Source organism: Balaenoptera physalus (assembly GCF_965194825.1).
Source record: "Balaenoptera physalus genome assembly, chromosome: 16".
Lineage (NCBI taxonomy): Eukaryota > Metazoa > Chordata > Mammalia > Artiodactyla > Balaenopteridae > Balaenoptera > Balaenoptera physalus.
The window spans coordinates 39,348,537-39,375,965 of record NC_138898.1 but is presented as its reverse complement, the minus strand read 5'-3'; the positions used below and the strand labels follow the sequence as shown (position 1 = coordinate 39,375,965).

At 36.2% G+C, this 27,429-nt stretch overlaps 3 protein-coding genes across 4 annotated transcripts; all 3 read left to right on the top strand.

The window, feature by feature from the left end:
* Window positions 1–5,663: 5,663 nt before the first annotated feature.
* Window positions 5,664–10,294, top strand: LOC309644498 (uncharacterized protein; the record flags this gene model as incomplete). Its single annotated transcript, XM_082428245.1, has 2 exons — window positions 5,664–5,873; window positions 9,891–10,294. The coding sequence occupies one exon, from the start codon at window positions 5,664–5,666 to the stop codon at window positions 5,853–5,855; it is 192 nt and encodes a 63-aa protein (XP_082284371.1). The 3' UTR covers window positions 5,856–5,873; window positions 9,891–10,294.
* LOC309644500 (uncharacterized protein) lies at window positions 9,933–10,294 on the top strand (the record flags this gene model as incomplete). Its single annotated transcript, XM_082428246.1, is given in 2 exon segments — window positions 9,933–10,010; window positions 10,015–10,294. Coding segments are annotated over 2 exon segments (153 nt in total). The 3' UTR covers window positions 10,090–10,294.
* Window positions 10,295–10,308: 14 nt separating this feature from the next.
* Window positions 10,309–17,661, top strand: MKKS (MKKS centrosomal shuttling protein; the record flags this gene model as incomplete). Of its 2 annotated transcripts, none has more annotated exons than XM_082428228.1 (4): window positions 10,309–11,293; window positions 14,434–14,492; window positions 15,411–15,521; window positions 17,147–17,661. In XM_082428228.1, the coding sequence occupies 4 exons, from the start codon at window positions 10,309–10,311 to the stop codon at window positions 17,585–17,587; spliced, it is 1,596 nt and encodes a 531-aa protein (XP_082284354.1). In that variant the 3' UTR covers window positions 17,588–17,661. The 2 variants fall into 2 exon arrangements, with proteins under 2 accessions (XP_082284354.1, XP_082284353.1); XM_082428227.1 differs by having other exon boundaries at window positions 14,317–14,492.
* Between the last annotated feature and the right edge of the window lie 9,768 nt (window positions 17,662–27,429).

Below are 27,429 nucleotides of genomic sequence, written 5' to 3'. Positions count from 1 at the left end.
CAGTCAGTTGAATAGGCCTGAAGACAACATGCAGTCCTTTCTAATGTGTACACAAAAACTGCCAAAATGTGAACTGCTGTATTAACAATTGAGGATAAAAAGAACTATTTTCAGGGTTAGTAATTGGAACTCAGGAATGAAGAATTCACAAATCCTTAAAACCAACATTGCCATGCTAAAAGAAAAGGCATTATACAATTCCAATAAACTTCATCGAATATTGCAGTCACGAGAGCTGGGTTAATTAATTGTTCAACGTTCTGTTTAGCGTTCTCCATGTTTAAGTTACATTCAGTAGTTTTTTTTTAAATTGTTAAACATTACAGTTTTTCCCCAAATACTTTAAGCAGAGCAGCAATGAAGACATAAAGAATTTACCTTACACTGTGTCCAAAAGACCAGCAGATGGCGTCCAGCAAGCCCAGTAGGCAAAATGAGAACCTTCCACAGAGTATTTCCTGCATCCAGGTTGTTGTAGGCCTAATCAGTAGCAAAACGTGGTGGTTTTAATTGACCCGATGCTCCATAGAAAGAGTAATCTGATAGCCAGAGCCAGGTTGTTTAGGATTTTCTAGGGAGCTTAACTGCTTTTTTGCCCTTCTTTGCCCTTCACCTTACTGACCAGTTCCAGCACCAAGAAACCTTCCTTTGGCTTGGAATGTAACAAGTTGCAGTAAGCCTGTCAGAGGCCTTAATGGTAGAAATTGAAGAGCTAGTAATCTCTGTGATACAAACTGAGGGGAGGGAAAGTTGCTGTTCTAGACACATTAGTGCCTTAAATTTAAAGAGTATTTGTGGTCTGAAGCATATCTCTCAGTGTTTTCCTTTCTTGGCCTTTATATGCACTCAAAAAGATGAGGATATTTTAATGAGGCAGAGATACAGCAAGCTTTTCTCCATTCTGTTCATTAATTTCTCGCTATTCATTCCGTACTAAGAAGCTAAAAAAACTGAACTAAAATTAGCCCCACTAATCTCAACCATTAGTAGATCATGGGTGTGTTTTTGGAGGATATAGGCTTTTTTACCCTCTCATTTTGGACCAAGTGGCACCAGACCTGTTAACCTCCAGTGTACCTGACATGAGAAGAAAAACATGCCAGGTGTAATGCACCAGGATACTTGCCTTCAGTGACCCTCACAAGTGTGCACCATGCACCCAGAATGTTCTCGTCCATCATCATGCACTGGAAATTCTGATTGACTCTTATTGCCAAAGCTGGGATACTAATTCTTGACTTTTGAAAATTGCTGTTAAGAATACCAGCCACGACTTTTAGGACTCCAAAATCTAAGATGAGTGCCACAATTAACTGACAGTAATTTTGGAATCAATCATTTAGAATTTCCTCATGTATAAAGTGGTCTCATAAAGTTACTATGAAAACAAAACGAGAAAAAATATGAAACCTTTTGAATAATGCAAAGTATACATTTTTGAAAGAAGAGTATAAGGAAGCATAATCTGTGTTGATGGCCTCTAAACATTTTCTAAACAAAAGGCATTTCAGTGGATAAAACCATAAACATTTACTTTCTGTTTTACTTAACGTAAAATTTACTAATCTCATTTCCTTTCTCTTGGTTTCCTCCATCAAAAGAGTTCCATACCTTCTGGTTTTGTTTATTTGTTTTTTTTAGGAGTGTGTTTAAATAAGATTCAGGAAAGATAAGGGCAGTGGCAGGTAGACTAAAGGAGGGTAAGGAGAGGGAAGAAGTCTTCCTGCTGTTATTTCTGTTGCTGCTTTATTCCAAGCAAACTTGAAAGGCTCAGTGAATGAACAACAAGCACTAACTTATTTTAGAAACCATCCTCTTATTGCCCAACAAATCTGATCATGTTGAGCATATTCTTGAGAAATTTCTGTTTCAGACTCAGGAATCTCTCGAGTCCATAAAATAGTTCCATACCACTTGGAATAACTTGTTGCCAAATGTTTTGGGGTCAGGACCATTTTAAGATAAGCTGTACCTAACTTCGTTTTCCATCTCCCAAGTTGGAGCTCCCTTTCTCCCTGCTGCTCAGCACTGTGAACCTTTGTAAAAGTCAAGGTTTTAAAAACCTTTGTGTAAGTTCATTTGAAAAATTAGTTAATTGTTAGGAATTCTAGTAAGACTTTGTATCGTCCTGAGAAGCAGCATGTAGCAGCTCTGAGCACGGGCTCTGGAGAATTTACTAGAATACTTATTATTCTTAGCATGTTTAGCAATAAAGCACTGAAAAAAAATCTCAAATTTCTATCAATCAGCGATCTGTCAAATTAGGGTATTGCCATAAATCAAAAGCTATTCAGCCACTGAAAATCATAATGAAGATTTGTATTCTTGCGTGAAGAAAAGATTACAAAACAGCATGTACATTCTAATCACATTTTTGTTAAAACCAAAATGATTACAGATATTTTAGCTTTCTTTTTCTTATATCTGTATTTTCTAACTTAAAAAAGTAAGACAATATTATATATTTTAGAAAAGGGCAGTAATGCTGATTTTCATTTTGGAAAAAAAACCCACAAAAAGACTTCAGAAGAAAAAAAATGGGTTAAATCAAAATTTTAGCCCCAAAATATATGGACTGTATTTAAAAGCTCCACAAGAAGATATGAAAAAAATCAGCATCATTTCACTGACTACTTTGTTGTCTTCTTCTTACAACTAACAATGAGCCTTATTTAGTGAAGTCTAACTTATCTGGCCCTAGAATATGGGTTATTTAAGCAACAGAATACATGTAAAATGCTGGAAAGCTATTAAGTGAAATGAAGCAGGTGAAGGTTACTGTGCCATTTAAAAATAGTCCATTTTGCTTGGTGGAGATGGACTATCATGCAGATGGTGTGATACTCAGTGTTTTTATGTGGATTTAAATGTGAAGACTGTAAAAGTACTTTGTAAAGTAAAAAGGCCTGTCATCCTGATCCTAATCATTTTCCAAGCCTCTCAAAGGACAACAGGATAATCATCAGAAAATAGTTACCTGCTCTCTCACCCCCGTTAGCCAAATCAATGTGTGAGATGTGGAGAATTTGAGGAAATGGGGGCATGTAGGTGTTGAGCATATATTACAGCAATTAATCATTAAATCAGTCCCCATCAGTTACTAACCAGGAAGTGCTGTTACTGGGCCTCAGTGGTAATTTGGCAAATATGAGTTTTCAGCCAAAATAGATACTAATTCCCAGGTTTAACTAAACCTAAATCTACAAAAAGATGCATAGATCCTTAAGTTATTCTAGTGGAAAAGAATAATAGTCTGTTAAACACAACATAAATAAAATGGAGTGCCCTCCTTTGTCCTTAACCCAGGGATGACCCAAAGATGTATTGAGTACGGGGAGCTAACTTGATCCTAATCTGAGGAAGGTTCTGAGTACATCACATTTCATCCTGTGACCTACATGGAGAGAATAGTACCACACTTTCCAGACATTGCTGTTATAGCTTGTACTTTAATCTGTTCTGAATTTTAATTATTGAGTTATTTATGTCAACTTTATTATTATATCCTTTTATCCAAATGACTCTTTTCTGTAAGCTGTTTTCCTAAAAGTTTGCAACTCAGGAAAAAGTAACAAATAATGAGTGATGATATGTTAGTGATCGTGAGAAGTAAACAGTGAAGAGCAGAGATGCCATCTGTGAAAAGTACTGTGACTTGATAAGCTCGTGTTGAGAGGGACAGAGTTGGAGGTGTTAAAGTCACCTTGGGTATTGAGACTGGATGTGAAGGACAATATCTTCTAAACCTTTAATTCAAGGTATTTTGTGGACAAAAATGCCACCTATCAGTCAACACAAGCCAGTTGACTTTGGTTCACCCTCAGTCCCTCCTTCCATCTAGGGAGTAACCCTTACTGTAGTTCTTCCCTCATTACTTACTCAGAGTCACCCGGTGCCTCCCCCAGTGGTTTTATTGTTTCCTCAAATCTCAAATGTCCCAAAGGCGTTTGCACAGTGGGCTTCACAAGGAAATGTAATCATGATACACTTATTTGTGATTGACTTTTTCCGAAGATAGAACATGAGCATGTCAATAAAAGGTATGGTCTCTAAAGGCTGCAAGAAGTGTATAGGATGCCAAAGCACTTTAGAAAAGAAAAAGGCATAAAATACTTGGAGTTACAAAGTAGGCCATGTTTTTTCCATCTAGTAATTTGTTTAAGCTTAGCAACAAAGTCCTTATTAAATGTGAATTTGGACCTCAAGGAGAAATGGTTTCTAATGCTGGGAGTAATATATGTACATAGGCATAACTCTAAGCCTTCTGTTTTTCTAATATGTATATACAGAACACAGACAATTTAGGTATTTAGCTCATTAGTCCTGAATATTAATCTTGATTTAAAAGGGAAGGAATAAGTGAAAATTCTATTCAGGCATTTTTCTAAAGGCATTCACACAAAATTACTGTAAGAAATTTTATGATACTGAAACTCATATACATGCAATTGAACTTAATTCTTAGTATATCCCGTAGATGAAGGAGCAGTCCTTATTGTCCTGTGCCCAGAAAGGAACTCGGAGAGCAGGTCCATTCATAGCATCACAAGTCTATAAGCTAATCACTAAAGCCTAGTGAGTGCCCTTAAGTGAAAAAGTATAAGGAGTCCAGTTGTACGGACTCAAGTTCCCAAACGCAGCAGATCATCAGAAACAGACTTCCTGGGCTACACTCCATGCTTTCCAAATCAAAGATAGAGCAAAAAAGACTGTTCTCAATACTACTGAGCTTTGAAACTCCAGGCAAGTTACTGGCCCCAATTTCTTCATGTAAACTGGATTGACAGTAACCCCTGCAGGGTATAGTTATTAGCGATAAGGGTAAACACTCTAAAATGCAGTGGTTCAGCACATAAGTGTGGAAGTGGCATTAATTCATAGAGTCCAAACCAAAAGTCTTTTGCTACGACTGGAATCCATGCACGGCTCAGTCTCAGTTGAGACATCATCACTCACATCCTGTCAGAATGCAGAATCTGAATTCTTACTGCATATTTAAGGATTGCCATTTGATTCTTCTGTTAAAATTGTGACTAAATATATATTTTTTTAAATCTAACTTCATTGTGGTTCAGAGAAAGTATAATTAATTATATAAAGAAAACCAAGGATCCCCAACCCCCGGGCCGTGGACCAGTACTGGTTCCGGGCCTGTTAGGAGCCGGGCCACCCAGCAGGAGGTGAATAGCAGGCGAGGGAGCGAAGCTTCATTTGCCCGCTCCCCGTCGCTCACACTACCTCCTGAACCATCTACCCCCCACCCCACCCCCGTCCGTGGAAAAATTGTCCTCCATGAAACCGGTCCCTGGTGCCAAGAAGGTTGGGGACCGCTGAAGAAAACGATTTTGATGCCTGAGTGTTTCCAAAGATTCCAATGGCTTTCCCAGCAGGTAATGTTGCTCCTTTACGGTTGCTGGCTAAACGTTTAGTATTGCTCTATAAGTTTCCCAAGCCTGATTTCCTGCCATCCCTTTAAGTCTACAACGTCTCTTTTTGTTAATTAACATTGCAATGTATTGTAACTAAAAACTTTTAACAGGCAGCGTTTATTAGAGTGCAATATTCTGCTTGTGGTGGTATATAGATGTAATTTGAGGGATTTTTTGTTTGTTTGTGTCTTTTAACTGTTGGCCTTTTCTTAGGTGCACTAATGCTGAAGCACTATGAGCTTTCAGAAGTTCTGGAGAGACTACAAAGTTCTGGTTGTTATGATACCTCTAGTTGGGCTCATACATTTGGGGTGGCACAGGATCAAAAGCAGCCCTGTCTTCCAAATTCCTAATAAGGATGACCTTCCTGAGCCAGACAGTCTGGCACCCACAAGTCCTGAGAAGAACCACATCCCAGGGGAATAGCAGACTTGAGCGCTTCAGGTGAGTTTGATTTAATGTGGTCAACCAAATGGCATGTTCCAACAATGGGAAACATAATCTTTAAGAAAGTATAGGGCTCTGGCAATAAAAGCCTAAGTTGGTGAGTTAACCTGTTGTTTTTATTATGAGCCACTGGCAAAATATTATCCTACAGTTGCTTCTAGAAAAGTTGGTTCCACAGAAAGCTTTGACACTTGCCTGAAAGGACAGTCAGTCCATTACTTGTCCTGCCCTTTTCGCTAGCAGTGTCACCAGGATCATAATTGTGTCCAAAGGAGCAGTTTTTCCCCTGCCATAAATCCATGCCGCACTTACAAATCTGTAACTTGCAAAAGGTTCTTTTCTTTATTATTGTTCTCTGATTTTTCCAAGATAAATAAAACTAATTGTATTTATTCCTTAATATCTACAGTCAGCTCTCCGTACCCATAGGTTCCAAATCCACAGATTCAGTGAACCACGGACCAAAAATATTTTTTAAAATAATTCCAGAAAGTTCCAAAAAGCAACTACTTACATAGCATTTACATTGTATTAGGTATTATAAGTATTTTAGAGATGATTTGAAGTATCTGGGAGGATATGCCTATGTTATATGCAAATACCTCCCCATTTTATATAAGGGACTTGAGCACCTGCAGATTTTGGTATCTGAGGGGGGGGACCTGGAACGAATCCCCCATGGCTACCAAAGAATGACTAATATTTTAGCTTCAAAGTAATTTGTTACTTTTCAGAGTCACTGAAATAAGAGCATATAGTAATATAATTCAGGTCTATAGACCCCTATTAATAATTCCCAAATCCAGAAAGTTCTAAAATATAAAAGGTTTTGTCATAACTCCTTAGCTAGTTGATCTTAACTGACATGAGGCATTAATCTTTATTCCACTTAATATGAATATTTAGTTTCACTGCAGAAATATTGTTGTATTTGATTATGAGTGTTATACTATATTATGATTATATTGATTCTGGGTGTTAAACACCATATTATTTTGATTTCGGGTGTTATACACTATATTGTATTTCTGAAATCCAAGAAATAATGAATTATGAGACTCATTTGGCCCCAGATGGAGAGCTGTGACCCTACAATTGTGGAACATTTTCTATTTTAATATACCATTTTGACCTTCAGGTGAGTAATAATGTCCTAGTGGTTGAAGTACGTCAAAAGAATGTGCTGTATCTGTCCGTTATTTTTAAAAATTTTTACTTTTATTATGGAAAGTTGCAAACAAACCCCAAATAGAGAGAGAATAGTATATTCAACTCTATGGTATCCATCCCCCAACTTTAACAAACTATTAACATTTTACCAATCTCTTTTTATCTATCCCCTCCCTTTTTTTTTTATTGCTGGAATATTTTTAAGCAAGTCTCAGGTTTTGGTATGTATCTTTAACAGTGAGGATAAACACATACAACCACAAGTGTATTATGACACTGAAAAAATTAATGGTAACTCTTACTATTTAACTTTCAGTTCTAGCACAAAAGCATTCATACACAATACATGAGGGTGAGCCAATAAACTATTTACAAAATAGGCAGTGGGCTGGATATGGTCCATGGGCTATAATTTGCCAACCACTATGATGGTGTAGTCCATTACTTCATTAGGTGTTGCAAAATTATGCTGCTGAAATGCTATCATTTCTTCTCCATTTATTAGCTAGACCAACTTTGCCTCAACTATTCAGTTACCACTCAAAATGCATTTATACAGGAAAAGCAAGATATATGGTTTATTTCCCTTTATCAGTTTTTATAATAAATTTGAATTATCTCAGTCTATTACTGTCAGTATTGTTTTTAATGCTTAAATTTTCCCATCTTAGATTCCCTCCAAGTTGACTCCTGTGTCGTTTTTTTTTTTTTCCTGTGCCCTTTGATATGATCCAAGTGATCTTTAATAACATTATTACTTTTTGGCAGAAAAAAGTCCCCAGCTCATCTAGTTTATTTCTTGCCTCAGACCTAGAATCAGCCACTTCTCCAAAGAGCCCTGATTCCTTTTAGGAAAAAATTTTATGTGTTTATATTTCTTTAAATCATATTTTATAGCTCTGAATTTAGAATATAGTCATGTAGGTTTTAGTATTATTTAATTGTTATCCATCACTGCAAAAAGCCCATCTGCCAGGCCAGTGCATCCAGGAATAGTCAGGGCCATTCATGTAATGGTAACTTTTGGAATAATGGGTCACATTGTTAGGAAGAAAGAAATAGCTGAACTGACACTTCCAAACCTATGCTATAAGCCAGCCCTGTGTTACGTTTCTTTTTTTTTCAATTGTACCTTATTTTGTCTAGATCTAGACATAGGACCAGAAGTCAGCAAGTTTTGACATCGTAAAAATGGTTTGGGAGTCACCAACACTCTTCCTTTCTCATTTTATAGAGATATTAGCCAAAAGATGTGGTTACTGGTCTCACTACCACAAGACTGTTAGAGGTGCCAATTTGGCATTCTACTTTTGAAAAGTCGCATGTCACTATTATGTATTGAAAAGTAACTAGAGAAATCACTTTATTAAGCACAGTCTCTGTTATGATTTGTGGTTTGTGTGTGTGTGTGTGTTGTAACGTGCAAATTTATGTATGGACGTCACTAAGCTTTCATTTAAATGTATTTCACAGATTTTGCCAAATCTAAAATAACCTTTGAAATAATATTGAAGTACCTTTGTTGTTCCTTGCATAAGATGAACAGAAACTTTTTTTCCTCCTCGTGCTATAAAAAGAGATGACTATAGCTTTATCATTGCAGGGAGAAAGCTGGCCATCATTGCTTTCACTTTATTTGGGCCCAGTTGCCATGGTTACAGCCCTTTAACTAAATTGGGAGGAGTGGTAACCAAAAGAACACTTTGCATAACATTCCCTTGTTCTCTTCACATCTTCTTTGCACATCTTCAAATCACCTTTTTGGTCTGTATCGTATTGTGCCATAGACAGCTCTGGGTAGTACTGTAGTCTGAGTAGTTCAATTAGTTTTATTTGTGCTAAACACTGTCCAGTGGTTAGCGTGGTTAGCATATTCCTGAAAATAACTAATAATTGGCTGAACCTTTACCTTCAAAGCACCAAGCCTCAACAGATAAGGTCTATGACCTGAGATTTTTATCCTTTCCACATATTATTATAGTATCAGAATTTTATGCCTCAGGCACGCTTCTTCCAACCTCATTAAGGAAACTAGTACAAGCGCTAGCACACTTGGTAAATGATAGCATTTTATATTATTTACACTCTTTGAGATCACATTGCAAATCAGATCCTATTTATCTCCTTGTCATCCAGCACACTCCCTGGCTTTTGTATTTATTGTCATTAGCCAAAATTTGGGGGATGGTTAGATATAGGACATCAAAACTGAAAATCATTGATTGATCGGGTAAAACTACAGAAAACTGCTCTGACTTTAGCCAAATATTTAAAATTAAAACATGGTTTATTCTTTGGTAAATGTGTTGTGTAGATTTGTCTAGCTAGATGTAGACTGTACATTAGAGAGTGTCTGTATTAGGAATCCTAACAGTTATCTCATTTTCATAATTATTTATAAACAGGATTTGATATAAATGCACTTGTATTCACACCTAAGATTTCCAAGCAAACGAAAGTTAGAGAAGAAACAACACCAGATCTTGATGTAAGAGAATAAAAACATTTGAGACTCAGAGACCAAATTCTATGAGTTTCACATGGCATTTGTCTTCTAGAAGCATATCATATTTGAATAACTGTACTGTAAGCTTTCTAGCTGTGTTACTGTGCATTCCAAAATTATTAAAATATCAGTACTTTTTCTTGTAGGGATTCATTGAAGAATAAAGAAATGAATGTTTAGTCTAAGTTGATTTACATTTCTCATTTTTGGGGGTTTGCGCCAGTGGGTAGTTCCTTTTTCTAAAGAAGGAGCAGAGCATTAAAAGTAATTACTAAACTATAATCTATTAAATGTTTTGGAATTATTTCTCTAAAATGTTTTATTTTTATTTCTTATAGAAAGAAGCAGCTTTGAGTCTGAGCTTGAGTTTGAAAGAAGAAATGAAAAATAGCAATTGGATCAGAAAGAACTGGCTTCTTGTAGCTGGGATTTCCTTCACAGGCATCCATCTCGGAACATATACAGAGAGCTGCAAAACAATCTGTAAAGTCTCAGTCTGAAGGCAAACAAAAGAGTTTGAATAATGAACTAAAATAAATATTCGGAATTACTAATATGTCATTACACCATTACGTGCCGATTAGTATCATATGCATGGAGCTAAGTATTTAATTTTATAGCCACAACGCTGTATATTCGGACTTTCCTTCCTGAAGGATAATCTTGTTAACTGTTGAAACCCACCACAATACAATAAATAGAAAACTCTGGTTAACAAAATAAAAGCTGTCTTCACAAATTACCACCTGAAGTAAGATGTCTCGTTTAGAAGCTAAAAAGCCCTCATTCTGTAGAAGTGAACCACTGACAAGCGAACGAGTGAGGGCCACCCTCTCTGTCTTGAAAGGCATCGTCACATCGTGCTATGGCCCGGCAGGCAGGCTGAAGCAGCTGCACAACGGCCTGGGGGGCTCTGTGTGCACAACCTCCCAGTCAGCAGCCCTCCTCGCCAACCTGCCAGTCACCCATCCCATTTTAAAGATACTGACAACTTCTGTGCAGAATCACGTGTCCTGCTTCAGTGACGGCGGCTTATTCACAGCCATTCTTTGCTGCAACTTAGTTGAAAATGTTCAGAGAATAGGTTTGACACCCACCACTGTCATTAAGTTAAATAAGCAGCTTTTGAGCCTCTGCACCAGTTACCTAAAATCCGAGGCCTGTGGTTGTCGAATCCCAGTCAACTTCAGTAGCACTCAGATCCTCCTCTGTTTGGTGCGCAGTATATTAACAAGTAAACCTGCCTGTATGCTCACCACAAAGGAAATCGACCATATCAGTACTTTGATTCTGAGAGCCTTTCTGCTTATAATTCCAGAAAATGCCCAAGACCACATCATTTTAGGAAAGAGTATAATTGTCCCTTTAAAACGTCAAAGAGTTATAGAGTCTACTGTGTTACCTGGAATACTTATTGAAATATCAGAAGTTCAATTGATGAAGATATTACCTATCAAAAAATCAGATTCCTTCAAGGTGGCACTCTTTTGTGTGTCTTTATCCGGAGACCTTTCTGATACTGGAGAAGGAAATGTGGTGGTGAGTTACGGAGTTTCTCTTGAAAATGCAGTCCTGGACCAGTTGCTTAACCTAGGAAGGCAGCTAGTTAGTGATCACGTAGATCTCGTCTTGTGCCAAAAAGTTATACACCCATCTTTGAAGCAGTTTCTCAGAACGCATCATGTTATTGCTGTAGACAGAGTTGGAGTGGCTGTGATGGAACCCCTGAGTAAAGTGACAGGTAAAAAGCACTCGCAGCTTTTGCCCCTTATGGTTAATAAATCACACTTCTTTTGAGCAAAGATATTCTTGGTGTGTGTCACTGTTAACATCTTGAACAATCTGAGAAGCCGCCAACCTCACTGTGTGTGTATCATTTCTGGCAGCAAAGGTTGTTTCTGAAAAAGATCCTGTGTTGTTCACTTATTAAAAATTGAGTGATGATGACTATTTTCTAGGTATTTTCCAGCCCCAAAATGTACTGCAGAGTCTGTCATAATCTAAAACTATTAACCCCCAAACATTTTACAGATTATTGAGAAATCTAACATTTTCATAATCACATGAAGTCTTTCATACTTTAAACAAAATTCTTCTACTTGAGTTTTACAAAGCTCTTAAGTCACATTGTATTCAGAAGGTAGTTTTGCAACTAGAATATTCACTTTTATCTAACTCCAACAAACAACTGTACTTCTGCCTAAATGGTGGTTCCTAATTAGGGGGTGGTGGTGTGTGTGTGTGTGTGCCCACAGGCTAGCTTTAAATATCCCAATATCCCAAATATTTCCAGCTAGGCTCCTTGAGAGTTGGGATCATCTTTTAGTTTCAGTGCTTACAACAAGCCTGGTCCACAGTAGGGGTTCTAAAATGTTTGTTGAATTAACAATAATATGTTTATTAACATAGAGAATTATAACAGGCAGGAAATTCACCGTATTTCACAAACTCAGCAAAAAGAAGCAAATAGAAGGTTGGTAGTCACCTGCTAGAGCCGAAGAGAAATGACAGGCTGAAAAGTTCCTGATTTGAATCACTTTTCACTATCTCTTTAACTGCATTGACAACCTATCAGAAAGACAATCATTTCATTCGGATCAATTTCAATTCGTAAGTTATTAGACTTAAAAGTTTAAGTCTAATAAATTTTGTTAAAACTGTTAAAGTTGACTATTTTTAGTCTTATTATAAATCATCGAAAAGGAGAAGGATGAGTGCCAGTACTGAATCCCTAAGATCTCTGGGCTATTGCCCTGCCTCTGTAAGACTGTCAAATGATCGTTAGAGTGGAAATTGTTAAGAAATAACAGAAATCGTTCTTTGGAACTCATTGGTAATATTGTGGGTCAGACCCATATCCTTAAATATTTACTGGCTTTTCATGAGTCAGGTGATTACCAGTTGGGAATATTCAGTATTATAGATTATGTAGTCAGTTTTTAAACTGAAGCATTTTTCCATAGAAACAATATTATAAGTGGGCGCTGGGTTTCCACACCAGCCCACAATCGATATTTGTCCCACTTGTAACTAGAACATGGTAGAACATGAACTGACCTATTTTGTTTGAAAATGGATATGAAAAGTTATGTGTTTTCCAAGTATTTGCAGTTGATTCTTTGGAGTGTTATCAAGTGTTATCAAGGAGTGTTATCAAGGAGTGTTATCAAGAGATTGCAGAGCTGCCAGTGGGATTGGGGAGAGTGCAAATGTTTTTTATAGACATGCCCTGCCCTGCTTCCCCAAATTATGTATGTAACATTACGCAAAGCCAGGGCTGCAGTCTTGGATCTCGGGAGCAGAAACTTTTTGAGACACAAGGGAAAAGGGGGGGAAAAACTATACCAGGCCGATGGTTCCGGTAAACTAATAACAGGTGAAGTATCTTTGGGACCTAATCCATCTTCTCTGGTGTATCTAGGTTAACATTACCTCCTTTCTCCCCCTTCAAACAAAATTCCTCTTTACTGATGATCTAGGTTAAGTAATGGGGTTATTGTGCCTGGTTGACTGGTGGGTATGAAGCTTGTCATAGCTTACAGAGCATTTTTAACATTTGGTTTGATTTCTTTGTGAAATAGACATGATTATCCCCATTTTACTCTCCTGTGGGAAAGCCCACCCAGAAGAGTTAAATGACTTGCTCCACATCAGAGAATAATCAGCAGGAAAGGGGATCCTCTCCTTACAAATTCTGTTGGTTCCACCCTTGAAATTATACAAGATGTAGAGTTTTGGGGTTTTTTCCTTAAATTTTAGATCCCTCAAGTATTCCTTATTCTTTGAGACTTCAGAAGTAAAGAAGAAAGGGTATTCAAAGAAGTGAAATTGTTCGTGATTGTTTTCTAGGTTTTTACATAATTTTTGAGCTGCAAGTATTTTTAGACATAATTATTTTAATCCCATTAGTTTCAAAGAGGAAACTGGCCCAAGAAGGTACATTGCTAAGAGTTACAGTTTTAATCTTAAGACTTTAGTATTGTTACTCCTTATAGAAGGTTTGTGCCATTTCTTACATAACTACTACATTTAGAGATTTTTAGAAACCTTCAAGTCATCCTAACTTCTCATTTATTCATATTTTTATTAATTTATGTCTTGTAAAATTTTACTATTTTACCTGTACAGGAAGGAGGGCAAATATAATCAAAGAATAACAAAATGAAATAAGAATGTCACATACTTTATTTTGGCATAATTTAGGTAGTTGTTTACATGCAAACAGTTGTTAGGCAAAAAGAAAAAAGAAAAAAATTCCTATATGTTCACTAAATGGAGCCCCAAAAGAATTCAACTACACAGCTATTTGCATAGCTTAATTTGTGTGTTTTAAGGTAAAGATCATAACACCTTTAAAAAATGGCCTGTCTCCTCACTTCATCCTCATTCCAGATTAGTGGAGTTGTTAATTTGGGGTCTCTGATCCCTGCATGGGCTTCCAGGGTTCCTGGACTTCCTGAAAATGTATGCAAAATTGTGTGCGTCTTTTTCTGGAGAGTACAAAATAGCTTCTAACATGTTCAAAGAAGTCTGTAAACCAAAAGAACCTCTGCTTTATTTGCATATGATTTTAATGACAGAATACTACTTATTTCATAGGTTTAAGAAGATGCATCTTATTTCTTAATCCTATATTTCATATCTTAAATGATATGCTTGTGGGACTTTTATATTGGCTAGGAATAAATATTATAATTGTAAATGATTGTATGCTCTATCTTTACTCATCCATTTTGTGTTTTCTAAACTTTTTTTAAAAAATAGGAACAAGGCCTATTGGTTCCTTGGACTCAATCTCTCCCAGTAGTTATGGAAGTGTGAAAGATTTGTGCACTGCAAAATTTGGCTTTAAACATTTTTTTCATATTATTCCTAATGAAGCAACTGTCTGCAGCTTGCTTCTCTGCAACAGAAATGACACAGCCTGGGATGAACTGAAGGTAAGTAATAAACTTTGAATTCCACGTCTAGGGGCTGAGGCAGGGATTAAATAATCACTCAGACAGTGCTATAATTTTTTTTCACATCAGTGAGCTATGCTTTTTTTTTCTTCATAACTTCCCTAGGTTGTATAGAAAGCAAAAACAACAAAAATGTGAGAATTAAAATGACAAGTAAGCTGATTGAATTGCCTGTGATACTACAGAAACTTGGCATGTTGCCTCTTATTATTTCTAGTATTTTACAGGCAATCTGAAAGTCCTTGATGGGGACTTTTCTTAAGAAATTAACTTGAATTGTGTACTTGTTGATGCTAATGTGTATGAATAATTCACTTAGCAATAGGTTCCCCAGTTATACCCATCATCCACCTCTTAACAGCAATAACACATGCAGCTTTTATACAATGGAAGCGATGCCCTATGGCATTGGTCACAGACTTGAAGAATGCATGCTCAAGGATCTATCCTTGGTGAATATTCAAGGTCTGTGTGTTTTTATTACTGCTTGGTTGGATCATTTCCATAGCAACTTGAAATACATTCTGTAGCATTTATACAGCTAAGTTATTTAGACTGAAATATTTTTTTGGTAGAAATATTTGCATACCTTGCTGATCCAGTTATTGTGTTTGTGAATCTCAATTTGAAGAGCTAAATGTATATGAAAGAGGATATTAATCCAGACCGTGAAAACAAACATCTGGCTAAAGTATTTTCTTTTATCTCTTTATTATTTCATCTTTATTGTTCCAAAATGTATTCATCACATGACAACCTTAGTGACACCAGTTTTGTTCTTCTGCAATTAAAGTCAGGCTCTTTGAGACCACTCTCTAAGTTGCCTTGAAAACGTGGTTATACTTCTTTGTGTTTCTGATGTCAATGTCGGATACTGGTGATTCGTTTCTTTTTTAGCTCACATGTCAAACAGCACTGCATGCTTTGCAGTTAACAATCAAGGAACCATGTGTTTTATTAGGAGGTGGCTGTACTGAAACTCATTTGGCGGCATATATCAGACACAAGGTAGGTTAGATAGTCCTTAAGTTATCTGAATTCTCAGCAACATTCATTTTATGAGATAATAAGCTAAATCATAATACTCTGGAGCCTTTAATGCTTAATTTCTCAGTAGTCTTGAAATCAAATATTGTATTTGAAAACACTTGAGGAAAATAACACTTGCAAATATAAGGTAATATCTTTATCACAGTGATTATTAATCCAGCCTTTTAGCAGGTGATCACATTCTTTGAGTATTGTGTCTACTGCCTGTTGAAATGAGCATTCTGTGAATGGGAGCTGTCATCTTAGAGAGCTCAACTGCTGTGGTACAGTAATAAGTGATATTCATGATGAAAGTGTTGAGATTCTATAGAATACTTCAGTACCTTCTGGATCTTCAAGAAACAACTTAATTTCATTTATTAAAGTGTGCTAATTATTAGACTCTTATAATTTTTAAATTGGTATTCTTTTATGATATATTGATTCTATTAAATAGAATTGTTTTATTAATCTATGAAACTCCATTTCCTGACAGTAAATTTAGTGCATTGTAGTTCTTATTAATTATTTCATTAACACTGACCTACTCTATTTGAAAATGGATACAAAAATGTATGTGTTTTCCAAGTATTTGCAGTTGGCTCTTTGGTTAGTCAGGAGTGCAGAGCTCCCAGGGATGCCTGGGATTGAGTGTAAACGTTTTTCATAGACATGCCTTGCCCTGCTTCCCCAAATAATTTAAAATCTGTTTGAGGATAAAGCCCATTCATGAAAAGTTATTGGAATTTACATTATGAAAAACAAAACCATTGCCAATCTATTGATGCTGAATGGACAATAACATGGTTTGCAAATGGGACTGAGGAAACTAGAATAAGTCTTTTGGAGAAGGAAGGTGTTTTGAGTAGGATTTTAAAGAAACAGTATAGCACTGAAAATGTGGGGAAGGAATATGCCATAGAGATGATCTCATCTGGTTCCAACCTCCTGGGCAAAAGAAAAAAGTGGTCACTGTTTTTAAGTAGTTAGGATATGGGTTTTTAACTATCATTCAAGTATGAGTTTGCTAATATATTACTTTTTCTATCATGAAATTTCTAGGATAAACTTTTTAGAATGGTGGAAAAGAAGCAGTTCAAAGTTGTATAACCATGTCATTAATTTAAAGAGAAGAACAGTTATTTTTTAAACATTAATGTGAAAATGACACGTGCTTAAATGGTTTTTGTCTTAATAATAATACATGTATTCGCATTTTAAACAAATCTCAAACATTTGCCAAGCATAAATAAGTACTTCATCTGGGACATTAGTCTTCCGTAGGTTCCTCCCGGATGTACAGAAGCCTGTGATTCACATATTATACCTTGTCCTTCATGTATTAAGGAGGCAGTACTGGGCAGTCCTTCAGAATAAGTTGATGGTGGGGTTTATTCTGAGTCGTTCATTCTGATAACATGACTGGCAGCGAGCATTTTTACTACAACAACCAGGTTAAGGGATTAGCCTGACCAGCTGGCCCATCCATGCCCTTTAGCCTTGTGCCAAACCCCTTAGTACTGTATGAATAAGGGTTTGATCAAGTATTTTTCAGAAACATTTTTGTCATATTAATTGCTTTCAATGGTTTTGTTACTCTTTAGACACGTAGCGAGCCAGAAGGCATTCTTAGAGATGACGGATGTACCCAGACAGAACTCCAGCTGATCACTGAAGCATTCTGCAGCGCACTCGAATCTCTCGCTGGCTCTTTAGAACACGACGGAGGTGAAGTTCTCACTGACGGGAAGTATGGACACTTTTGGTCAGTTCAGGCTGATTCTCCCTCTGTTGTGAACTGGCCAGATGTGCTTTCAAGATGTGGCTGTGGACTGTATAGCAGCCAGGAAGAACTTAGCTGGTCCTTCTTAAGGAGTGCTCGTCTTCCTTTTGTGCCTCAAACCTGCCTTCCGTGTGAAGCCACGGACTCAGCCGGCAACCTGACGTTGGACTGTTTTACTGCAAAGCTTAGTGGCCTACAGGTGGCTGTGGAGACTGCCAATTTGATTTTGGATCTTGCATATGTCATTGAAGATAAAAACTGATGTAAGGGAATAGCATGTTTGTATTACAAAAAGAAAAACTAGTGACGTGTCAATAAAGAAAAATATTGAGTGTATGTGTTCTCTCTCAAAGACCTGTTCTGCATATTGGGATTGATGATTCATAAATTTATAGATTTACTTATTTAAGGAAAAAATAATTGATTCTTGAATACCACATTATTATACCACAGAATAATAAAAATATGAAGCATTGTTAAAGATATGGTAATTATCTAGCAGTTTCCACAGATACCACTGTACGTTGTTCTACATTTCTGTTCTCGTTATTTTGACATCATTCTAAGAGCATAACAGAAATTTTTTTTAAATCCTATGTTCTTGTTCGGATATACTTATTACAGGTATTTTTTAGTTCGTAGTAATTACCTATGTTTAAAACTAGATTCCAAAGTATCACAAAGCATCTAGTACCTACTGCTCATTCAAAAGAAGTATTCAAACTACACATTCAGTAAAATTTCTGGGTTCTTTAACTGAGACTATATCATTCACTGGTTGGGTAATTGGTGTAGGAGCTGGTCTACCTGCAATTGCTAGTTTGTATCACAGTTCTTCATTTTTGTTATTTTGATGAAATGTGTAACCAAGGAAAAAAATAGATTTATATAGTAACTAAGCAGCATAGAGAAAAGAAGTGGAAAAACTATTTCTCTAATTTAGTCAAGAGTGCCAAAAAGAAACTGGCACAGCTCTCATATTCAAAGTAAAGACATGTCATATCAAGGAATATAATTCGAATTTTATGCAAATGCAAGATGTATTGATAAATTGAAGAAGAAATACAGAATGTAGCTAGGAGAATCAGTATAGAGCTGTAACATGTTATATTAAACTTCAGGAAAACATCTTGAACAGTTTGGGAAAATTAAACAACCTAAGAGTCAATGATCAGATCTATAGCCGTGATAGAGGGAGATAGAATGTTTAAGCAATTTCCTCCAGTATTCTTGTAATCTAAAAGAATTTTTATCCTGAGCCAAAGAAAAAATTGCAGTACAAACATAGTAGTGCAATATGTATTGAAAAATCAGCTACACTACAAGCTTCATAAAATATTTCTCTAAAATTTCATGTCTTTTATCATTAGGGTCAGTCAGGCAGAGTGGTAGGCAGCCTCTGAGATGGCCCCCAGTTACCCCTGCCTCCTAGTTTTCAGGCCCTTGTCTAATCCCCTCCACTGAGTGTGGGCTGGATATAGTGACTCCTTTGAGTTTTCCAGTTCTCACTTGGTGAACAGGAGTGTCTTAGGGCAGTTATCCTGTGCCTGATCTTTCACTGTATATTGGGACATAACTTGTCTTCGTGGGTCTACAAGTGGAGAGGAACTGTGCTCCAGGAGCTGCACCTAAAGAATCACACACAGGGAGCCTCACCCACCCTGACCTGACTTCAGTAATGAGATTCTGGACTTTGAGCTGATGTTGTAACGCCATGAGAATTTGGGGGATCTGGGAAGGGTGTGAATGTATCTTGCATGTCTTGGGCAGCCTCCAAGATGGTCCTGCCTCTTGGCATACACACTTCGGGTGTGGCTGGGACCAAATGACTAGCTCTTAATGAGTAGAATACAGCAGAAGTGATGGGCTGTCACTTCCGATATTGGGTTGTCAAAACACAGGCTTCTCTCCTTATCTGTCACTCGCTCACTGTGATGGAAACAAGCTGCCAGATTGGGAGCTACCCTCAGGAGAGGCCCACGTGGCAAGGGACTGAGGGAGGCTCCAGCCAACAGCCCACAAGGAACTGAATCCTATCAACAACCACAAGAGTGAATTTGGAAGCAGTTCCTCCCTAATGGGCCTCAAGATAAGTTTAGCCTCTATCATTGCAGCCTCATGAGACGCCCTAAAGCAGAGGATCTAGATAAGCCACTCCTAGATTGATTCCTGACCCACAAAATCTGTGAGATGATAAACTTTAAGCCAAGTTTTGGGTGTTACTTGTTATGCAGCAATTAACACCTAATAAAGGCAAGAATAAAGCTTATTTATAATTGCATACTGAAAATTTGATCACACAAGTGGAAAAAAGCATTCTTGATGCCATGCCTTTGCATTTTCACCATCACTCCAAACATAAAGGCAGGGTTCATCACACATGTTTACAATGGGGTTTTTATATTCACTTAAGAAAGGGTGTCACATAGAAATATGGGAATTATCCTGGGTCTCCTTGGCCCTCTACTGCATTTCCAAGTTGCTCCAAGAAGGGAGGCTATAGCAAACCTCTCAAACTGACCTTATAAGTTAAGGGTCTCCACTTCTCAGGATAGCCATTTTTAGCTGTCATTTTTAACTTTGCCTTAAAATTCAATTATATTCCTTGGTGAAACATCAATGCTCTCATTTTGAGTATGTCATAAATTGTTGAAATATTTTTATAAATTCATGTTTCCTGAAGTTGCATACAATCCTTAGTAGAAAACACTGGAAATTTAAAAAACAAAAAACAAAAAACACTGTCAATAGTTCAAGAAAATCATCATTCAAACTCAGATGGTAAAATACGAGATGAAAATTCTTGATGAAAATAATTCCAGAGGAGCTCATTTTGACAGAAATAAACAACAACAACAACAAAATAGCAACTAAGTTAAGCCTTGGGCATTGTTTGCTGACAAAATGAGATTGAAGTCTGAATATTGCATTATGTCTCCTCGGGCAACAGAACAGGAAGCCCTGATAGCTACAAAAAAAGGAAAAGGAGAATCATGCAGAAAAGAATGAAGTCAGCACTGCTCAATACTTTTGTGGGACTCACAGGACACGTCTCATGTTTTATTATTATTATTATTTATTAGTAAAGTTTCTTGAACCATAGGATTAGCATCTTTTTAATCAAAAGAGGTTAGGATTTTGGCAGCATGGAAAAAAAAATTGGAGAACACAAATTAAAAGACATTTTAAGTCAAAATACTCATTTAATCTTATAAATACCCAATTCCTTAATTCTTCCATTTATACTTATATTAGAGAATCTTTATATGTTAGACATTTAAATCAACTGTTAGAATGGAGTATTTTCCACAGGATATTTAAATTATTAGTAGTAGTTTTTAAAATTATCATAGGTATTCTTGAACTCAGTTTGTCTAATCAAAACTTTTGGGGCGTTCACGTGATAGAAGAGGACTTTTAAGTACCCTCATAAGACCCATCATATTCTGTATTCTTACATTGTTGAACAGTTTTTTGGATAAATTTAAAATAAAACAATATTGTTTATAGTCACATAAATTATATAGATTACTATTTAAGAGTATCATGTACAAAAATCACTCTCATAATCAATGCAGGGCCTGTCAAAACATCCAATTAGGTTATTCATTTCTGATGATCTTTGGGGAATAGTCAAGGAGACTAAACATGTCTTATAGGTCCCTGTTTCAGCTGTATAAATAAATCTATCTCTTAATCTGAAGGAAAAGGCAAGTTTGAACATCTGATATCTTTATAATTTTTTTACATTAGTTAAGTGTTTCCACTTAGTAACTATAGTATCCCATAATCCTTGGAAATATTTGCCATTCACCTACAAAACTTGAGTTTAGATGCATCTAAACCCAATGTTAACCTGTATTTTTGGATTACAAGTAGATTTATATGTTTCTTTATTAAGAATATAGTAATACTCATATAAAAGAGAATGCAATCTCTGAAAACTATTTGTATGTGTAGATCAACCCGTTTGTTGGAGAGAGAATTAGTAGACTAGATGTATTAAAAGCAGTGGAATACCATTATCTGTAATAAATTGTGACTTAAAAGGAAAATGAAGCAACTTGACCATGTCCTATTAAGAATTCACATTGGGGAAACCTTTATAATAAACATTCTATTTTATTTAGCCCTGTAGCTTTTGTTTGAAGCATTGTGACTTCATTTGGAGAAATGTCAATTGATTTCTTTCTGTTTGCCAGACACAAAAGTCAATGGTGTTGAAGATTTAAAAAAAATGATTTGTTCACAATCCCTGACTTCAAGGAGTTGATCATCTGGCCAGCAAGACATATTTTTTAAGTATTATTTTCCTTTCTTCTTTCATAAAATTTTGTAACAGTAGAAAATTTGGAAAATATGAATCTGACATACACACACAAAACAAAAACAAAGTCAAGCGTAGTCCTACTACCCAGAGATGACCACTGTTTATATTTTATGTGCATCTTTTTGGTTTGTTCTCTGTGTACAGTTTTCCAAAAATGTGATAATAGAGGATGTTGTTTTATAATCTGTTCTTTTTACTTAATATGTCATGAACATCATAATCATGTATAACAATTACACATTCTTCTACTACATCAGTTTTAATACCTGAAGAAATTTCAGTAGTAGAGATTACAGGCATACCTTGTTTGATTGTCCTTCACTTTAGTGCACTTCACAGATATTATGTTTTTTCATAAATTGAAAGTTTGTGGCAACTCTGCATCGAGCAATTCTATTGGCCCCGCTTTTCCAACCACATCTGCTCACTTTGTATGTGTCACATTTTGGTAATTCTCACAGTATTTCTAGCTTTTTCATTATTATTATATTTGCTGTGGTGATCTGTGATCAGTGATCTTTGATGTCACTATTGCAAAAAGATTACAACTCACTGAAGGCTCAGATAATGGCTGGCATTTTTTAGCAATAAAGTATTTTTAAATTAAGGTATATGCAATGTTTCTTTAGACATAATGCTATTGCACCCTTAATAGACTACAGTGTACTGTAAACATAATTTTCATACACACTGGGAAACCAAAAAAAACTGTGTAATTTACTTTATTGCAGTTCTTGTTTTATTGTGGTGGTCTGGAATCAAACCCTCAATATCTTTGAGGTATACCATACCTGTGTATCATAATTTAGTCAATGAGCTTTTATTAATATACCTTTAGACTGTTTTCAATTTTTGTGTTAATATAAGCGACAACACAGCAAACATCTTGCATATATCCTTTTCCCAAATCCCTGATTATTTTCTCAGAGTGAATAAATAGAATTAAGATTCCTAGGTCCAGCTGTATTTGAAATGGAAAGGCTATTAATACATATTGTCTAATTGTCTTCTAGAAATGTGGCATCAATAAACTTCAACTATACTGTGTGAAAGCTCTCATTTTTTCTGAACTTTGGTCAACACTAGTTATTATCTTTGCCAATTTAATAGCTGAAAATAAAATCCTTTTTATAATCTGCATTTTCAAAATTATTAATAAGGAAGATACTGTTTCATACATCATTGGCCATGTCTTCCTTTTTTTAGTCAAATGTTGAAACAGGCCTTCCAAGCCTTACTTTCTATCAGTAAGTTTATCTTTCTCTTACACATTTTTATTTTTTTATTTGTTTTCTCATATGGATTTTTAAAGCTATCTATGTAGTAGAGAGAGAAAATTTTAAGGCAAATGCATAGCCTCTCTTAGGGTCTCAATTTTCTAAACAGTTTTACTTGCCCAAGCTAAACATGGTGATTTCTTAATGGCCCAGCTTTGTACATTTCTATTGATTTGTCACTTACAAGCAGCCACTAAACACCTATGTAGTATGGTGAATTTTAAATAGTAGCCTCTGACTTTTTACTATCATCTAACTCTTTGAGCATCTATGAAATGGGATGGTGCAGTAGTTTCCTAGGGCTGCCATAACAAATACCGCAAACTTGGTGGCTTCACAGAAACTTATTTTCTCACAGTTTTGGGAGCTAGAAGTCTGAAATCAAGGTGCTGGCAGGGCTATGCTGCCTACAGAGGCTCTAGGGAACAGTCATTCCTTGTCTCTCCCAGTTTCCGGTGGCTGTCAGCAATCCTTGGCATTCTTTGGCTTGTAGACACATCATTCCCATCTCTGCCTCTATCTTCACAGGGCTTTCCCACCTCTATCTCTCAAATCTCCCTCTCCTTTCTCTCATAAGGACACCAGTCTTTGGATTCAGGGCCCACCCTAAATTCAGGATGATCTCATCTCAACATCCTTAATTACATCTGTCAAGACCCTATTTCCAAATAAGATCATATTCACAGGATGGGGCATAGGACTTAGACATATGCTTTGGGGGGCACACCATTCAACTCACTACAGACAGTAAAAAGCTGCCAGGATGTAAATCCTTCTTCCCCAGGGCTACAGCTGCACAGAGAGTAAAGTTTGTCCACCTTGGACAGAAAGCACCAATGCTAGGTTTTACCACCAAACATTTCAAATCGTTTCTCCATTTATTGTTGTCCTTTAATTAACAATCATCTTTTTTGTAGGATACTATCTCCTTGTCCCCCTTTGTCCCCTTATATCACCCTACACCTGACATTCTCTGTTACTCCCCTTCTCTATCTGCACCATCATCATGCTTCCTCTCCTGCCCCAGGTGTCACAGATAAACTACCCATCAGGTGTTGAAAGGCAGACATGATGTACTGTGTAAAAGGGACCGTGATAAATAGGTCTTTAGTGATGCAGTGGTAATTTCTGGGGAGAAATGTGGCATTCTATAGTCCTATGATTAGGTCTTGGTCTTTTGGTGAGCCTCTGTTCCTGGACTGTGAACTTCACCAGTGCTTCTCAGGGTTTTCTCCCCCTAGGCAAAACGATGGCTAGAACAAGAAGCAACCTTGTAGGATTAAGCCTTGAACCTGTGGAATCTGATGCTGTCTCTCCAGGTAGAAAGTGTAAGAATTGAGTTGAATTGTAGGACCCTGCTGATATCTGGAGAACTGCTTGGTGTGGGGAAAGCTACTTCTCCCACCCCCAACACACACACACACACACACACACACACACGCTCACGCTCACACAAATTTTGTGATCAGAGTGACCTATCACAGATCTAAGAGGAGTTTGTTCAGCTTTTTACTTGTTTGGATGTAGTGGTGACTCCTAAGTTCCTTACATACTGGATGAGAAACTAGAAGTCACAATATATATTTTAAATGCTCAAATTCACTAGTAATCAAACTTTAAAATAAAATAACTTCAGATGCCTATCACAAGCCCAGGATATCACCTGTACTTTTGACCAACTGGCTATAGATCCTATAGATTGGAGGTCCCAACGACCCCATCCCTGGGTTTGATTAATGTGCTAGTGTGACTCACAGAACTCAGTGAAACATGTTGCTTACTAGATCACCAGTTTATTACAAAAGCACGTAACTCAGCAACAGCCAGATGGAAGAGATACATATGACAAGTCATGGGGACAGGACACAGGGGTTTCATGCTCTCTCAGAGAGGGCTATTCTCCCCAGATGCCACATGTTCACCAACCAGGAAGCTCTTAGAATCCTGGCCATTTGGGTTTTTATGGAGGCTTTGCTACATAGGCATGATTGATTAAATCATTGGCCATTGGCAACTGATTGGACCTCCAGCTCTTTTGCTCTCCTTGGAGGTCAGGGGATGGGATTTATATGGATTTTTAAGTATTTCACTGTTCTGTTGCTAGTTTGAATAGAATGATTTTCCATTGCTAAATGCCCAATATTTTATTTCTATATTTTTGGAATACCATGAATACTGTTCACTGCTAATAAATCATAGATACATTTTTGATCTATGGGTTTTTCTTTTTCACATATAACTTTTCTAAAATTGGAATGTGTCTTAAAATCAAAGTATACATTATTTGGGTGTCTTTCCCCCCCCCCCACAAAATAGTTACTATTAAGTTGATGATGTGCTTTATAGACTTTCATGGATTTGAGGAAATAAATATATGTATGCAATCTATATAGATGGAAGGAGGCATGGCATAGGCTTTTGAGAATTCTGGTGTTTTGAAGGAGAGACCTTGGTTTAAATACTTGAGTAAACTCTCACTTTTTGTGAGCTTTTTAACCTCATGTGGTTGTTGTGAAGAGTAAATTAAATAATTAATTAAAAGCACAGAACCTGGCATATAAGCAGCACTCAATAAACAGGAGCTAGGAAAAATCTTCCAATAGATTTCAACAGGCTGATAATTCCACATTATTTTAGAAGCTCAAAAAAAAAAATTTTTTTTTAATTTAATTGTGATAAAGCAAAACTACAAATTTATAAAGTTTGGTGGAGTGGTCACAAGGATATTCAATCATCTGCTTAATTTTCAAGTACTACTGTAGACTTAGTAACTCTGTATAATTTTTAATTCTCTTAGGTTATGTCAGGGACACCACACAATGGGCATATTTATTAAATCCCTCTGACAGTCTTGGTTCACTAAAAACATAGATAAATGTGCTACATATTATTTTTATCAGTACCTCAGACACATCTATGAATATTGACTAGGTGGTTTTATTGCAAAAGAATTTAATATTCCCTGAGTTTAAGAAAAATGGATTGAATTTTTGTCAACAAATTACTAACATTTGTTATCAATGGTGCTTAAGATATTTTCGAAACTACTATTCTGCATCTCTTTACTTTTATTTATATATGTTTTGACTGTAAGAAATGAATAAATATATGTGAAGTATGTGTGAATCTATTTTACAATTATATAAGCAACTTGAAAATTCTTAGATTACTCATGAAAATTGAAGGAACTATTAAAACTAAAACAGAAATCTCTATCAACTTCTCAAGGGAAAGTATCAGCCATTCTTATTTATTTCACTTATGAATTTCCTATACATGAATATTTTATCATATTAGGTTACACTTGATGATGAAGTATAGCAGAAATTTTTATCTTTATGGCACATGAAACCAAGGTCTTTAAAACACAAATGATTTCTAGTTCTTGTTTAAATACAATTTTTCCTTTTTTTATTGAGCATTACAAGAAATATCGTCATCATTTTCTATTATAAATTAAATACTTATTATCTGCATGGATGAATCTCTCTTCTCATATTTGAATCCTTTCTGGTTTTATTTTAATCTTAATGAATGAATTGATGTAAATATTGGGACTCTGCTGTGGGAACAACTTCAGAATATGAAATTAAATATAGAGCATTTGCAGTTTGTTTTTTGACCCAAGATTCTTACTTACTTAAAACCAAATTAAGTTTCTCCTCATTCATTCAATGAAGACCTACTGATTGTCTGACCATATCAAGTCATTGTGCACACACATGTTTTTCCTATCTAGCTTCATTTTTCCACCCATTTATTCATTACCTAGCACCATAGCTAGGGATACCATAATAAATATGAAAAGACATTGTCTCTGTTCTGATTAAGCCTAAAGCCTGAAAATCATTCACATAAGAGTAAACTTAATCTGATCTATGAAGGAGGGAGATATAAGAGAGTATAGTGGGAATTAGGAGGTTCTTACATAAGGACAAGATGATTGAAATGAGATTTTAAGGAAGATTAAAGTTAACTTGGATAAAGAAGAATGAGATGATTCCAGGCGGAAAGAATAACATATACAAAGGTCCTGTGGCAGGAGGGAACAAAACATATTTGAAGAATTGAAAGGTCATCATGACCTAAGCTTATAGAGTGAGGGCAAATGTCATGGAAGATGACTCAGAACACATAGGTGGAGGCCAGACCAGGCCAAACTTTGTAAGTCACTACAAAGAGTTTGGAATTAATCCTAAAAGCAATGCAAATTCTGACACTGCTTTAAGTAGAGGTGGGAGGGAGAAGTAGTGAGTTCAAGGAAGGGAAATTAGTTAGGAAGTCATTCACTAGAATAGGGAAGAAATTATGGCAGGTGATGGTGGCAGTATAGGTGAGAGACACAGAAGGATTCAAGAAATATTCAGCAGATAAACTCAACAGAATTGTGATGATTTGGATAATCACAAACGGAAACTTGGATGGTTAAATATAACTCCCTGCTTTTAGTTTACTCATCTTGATGACTGGTATAAGATAGGATTTGCAAGAGACAGT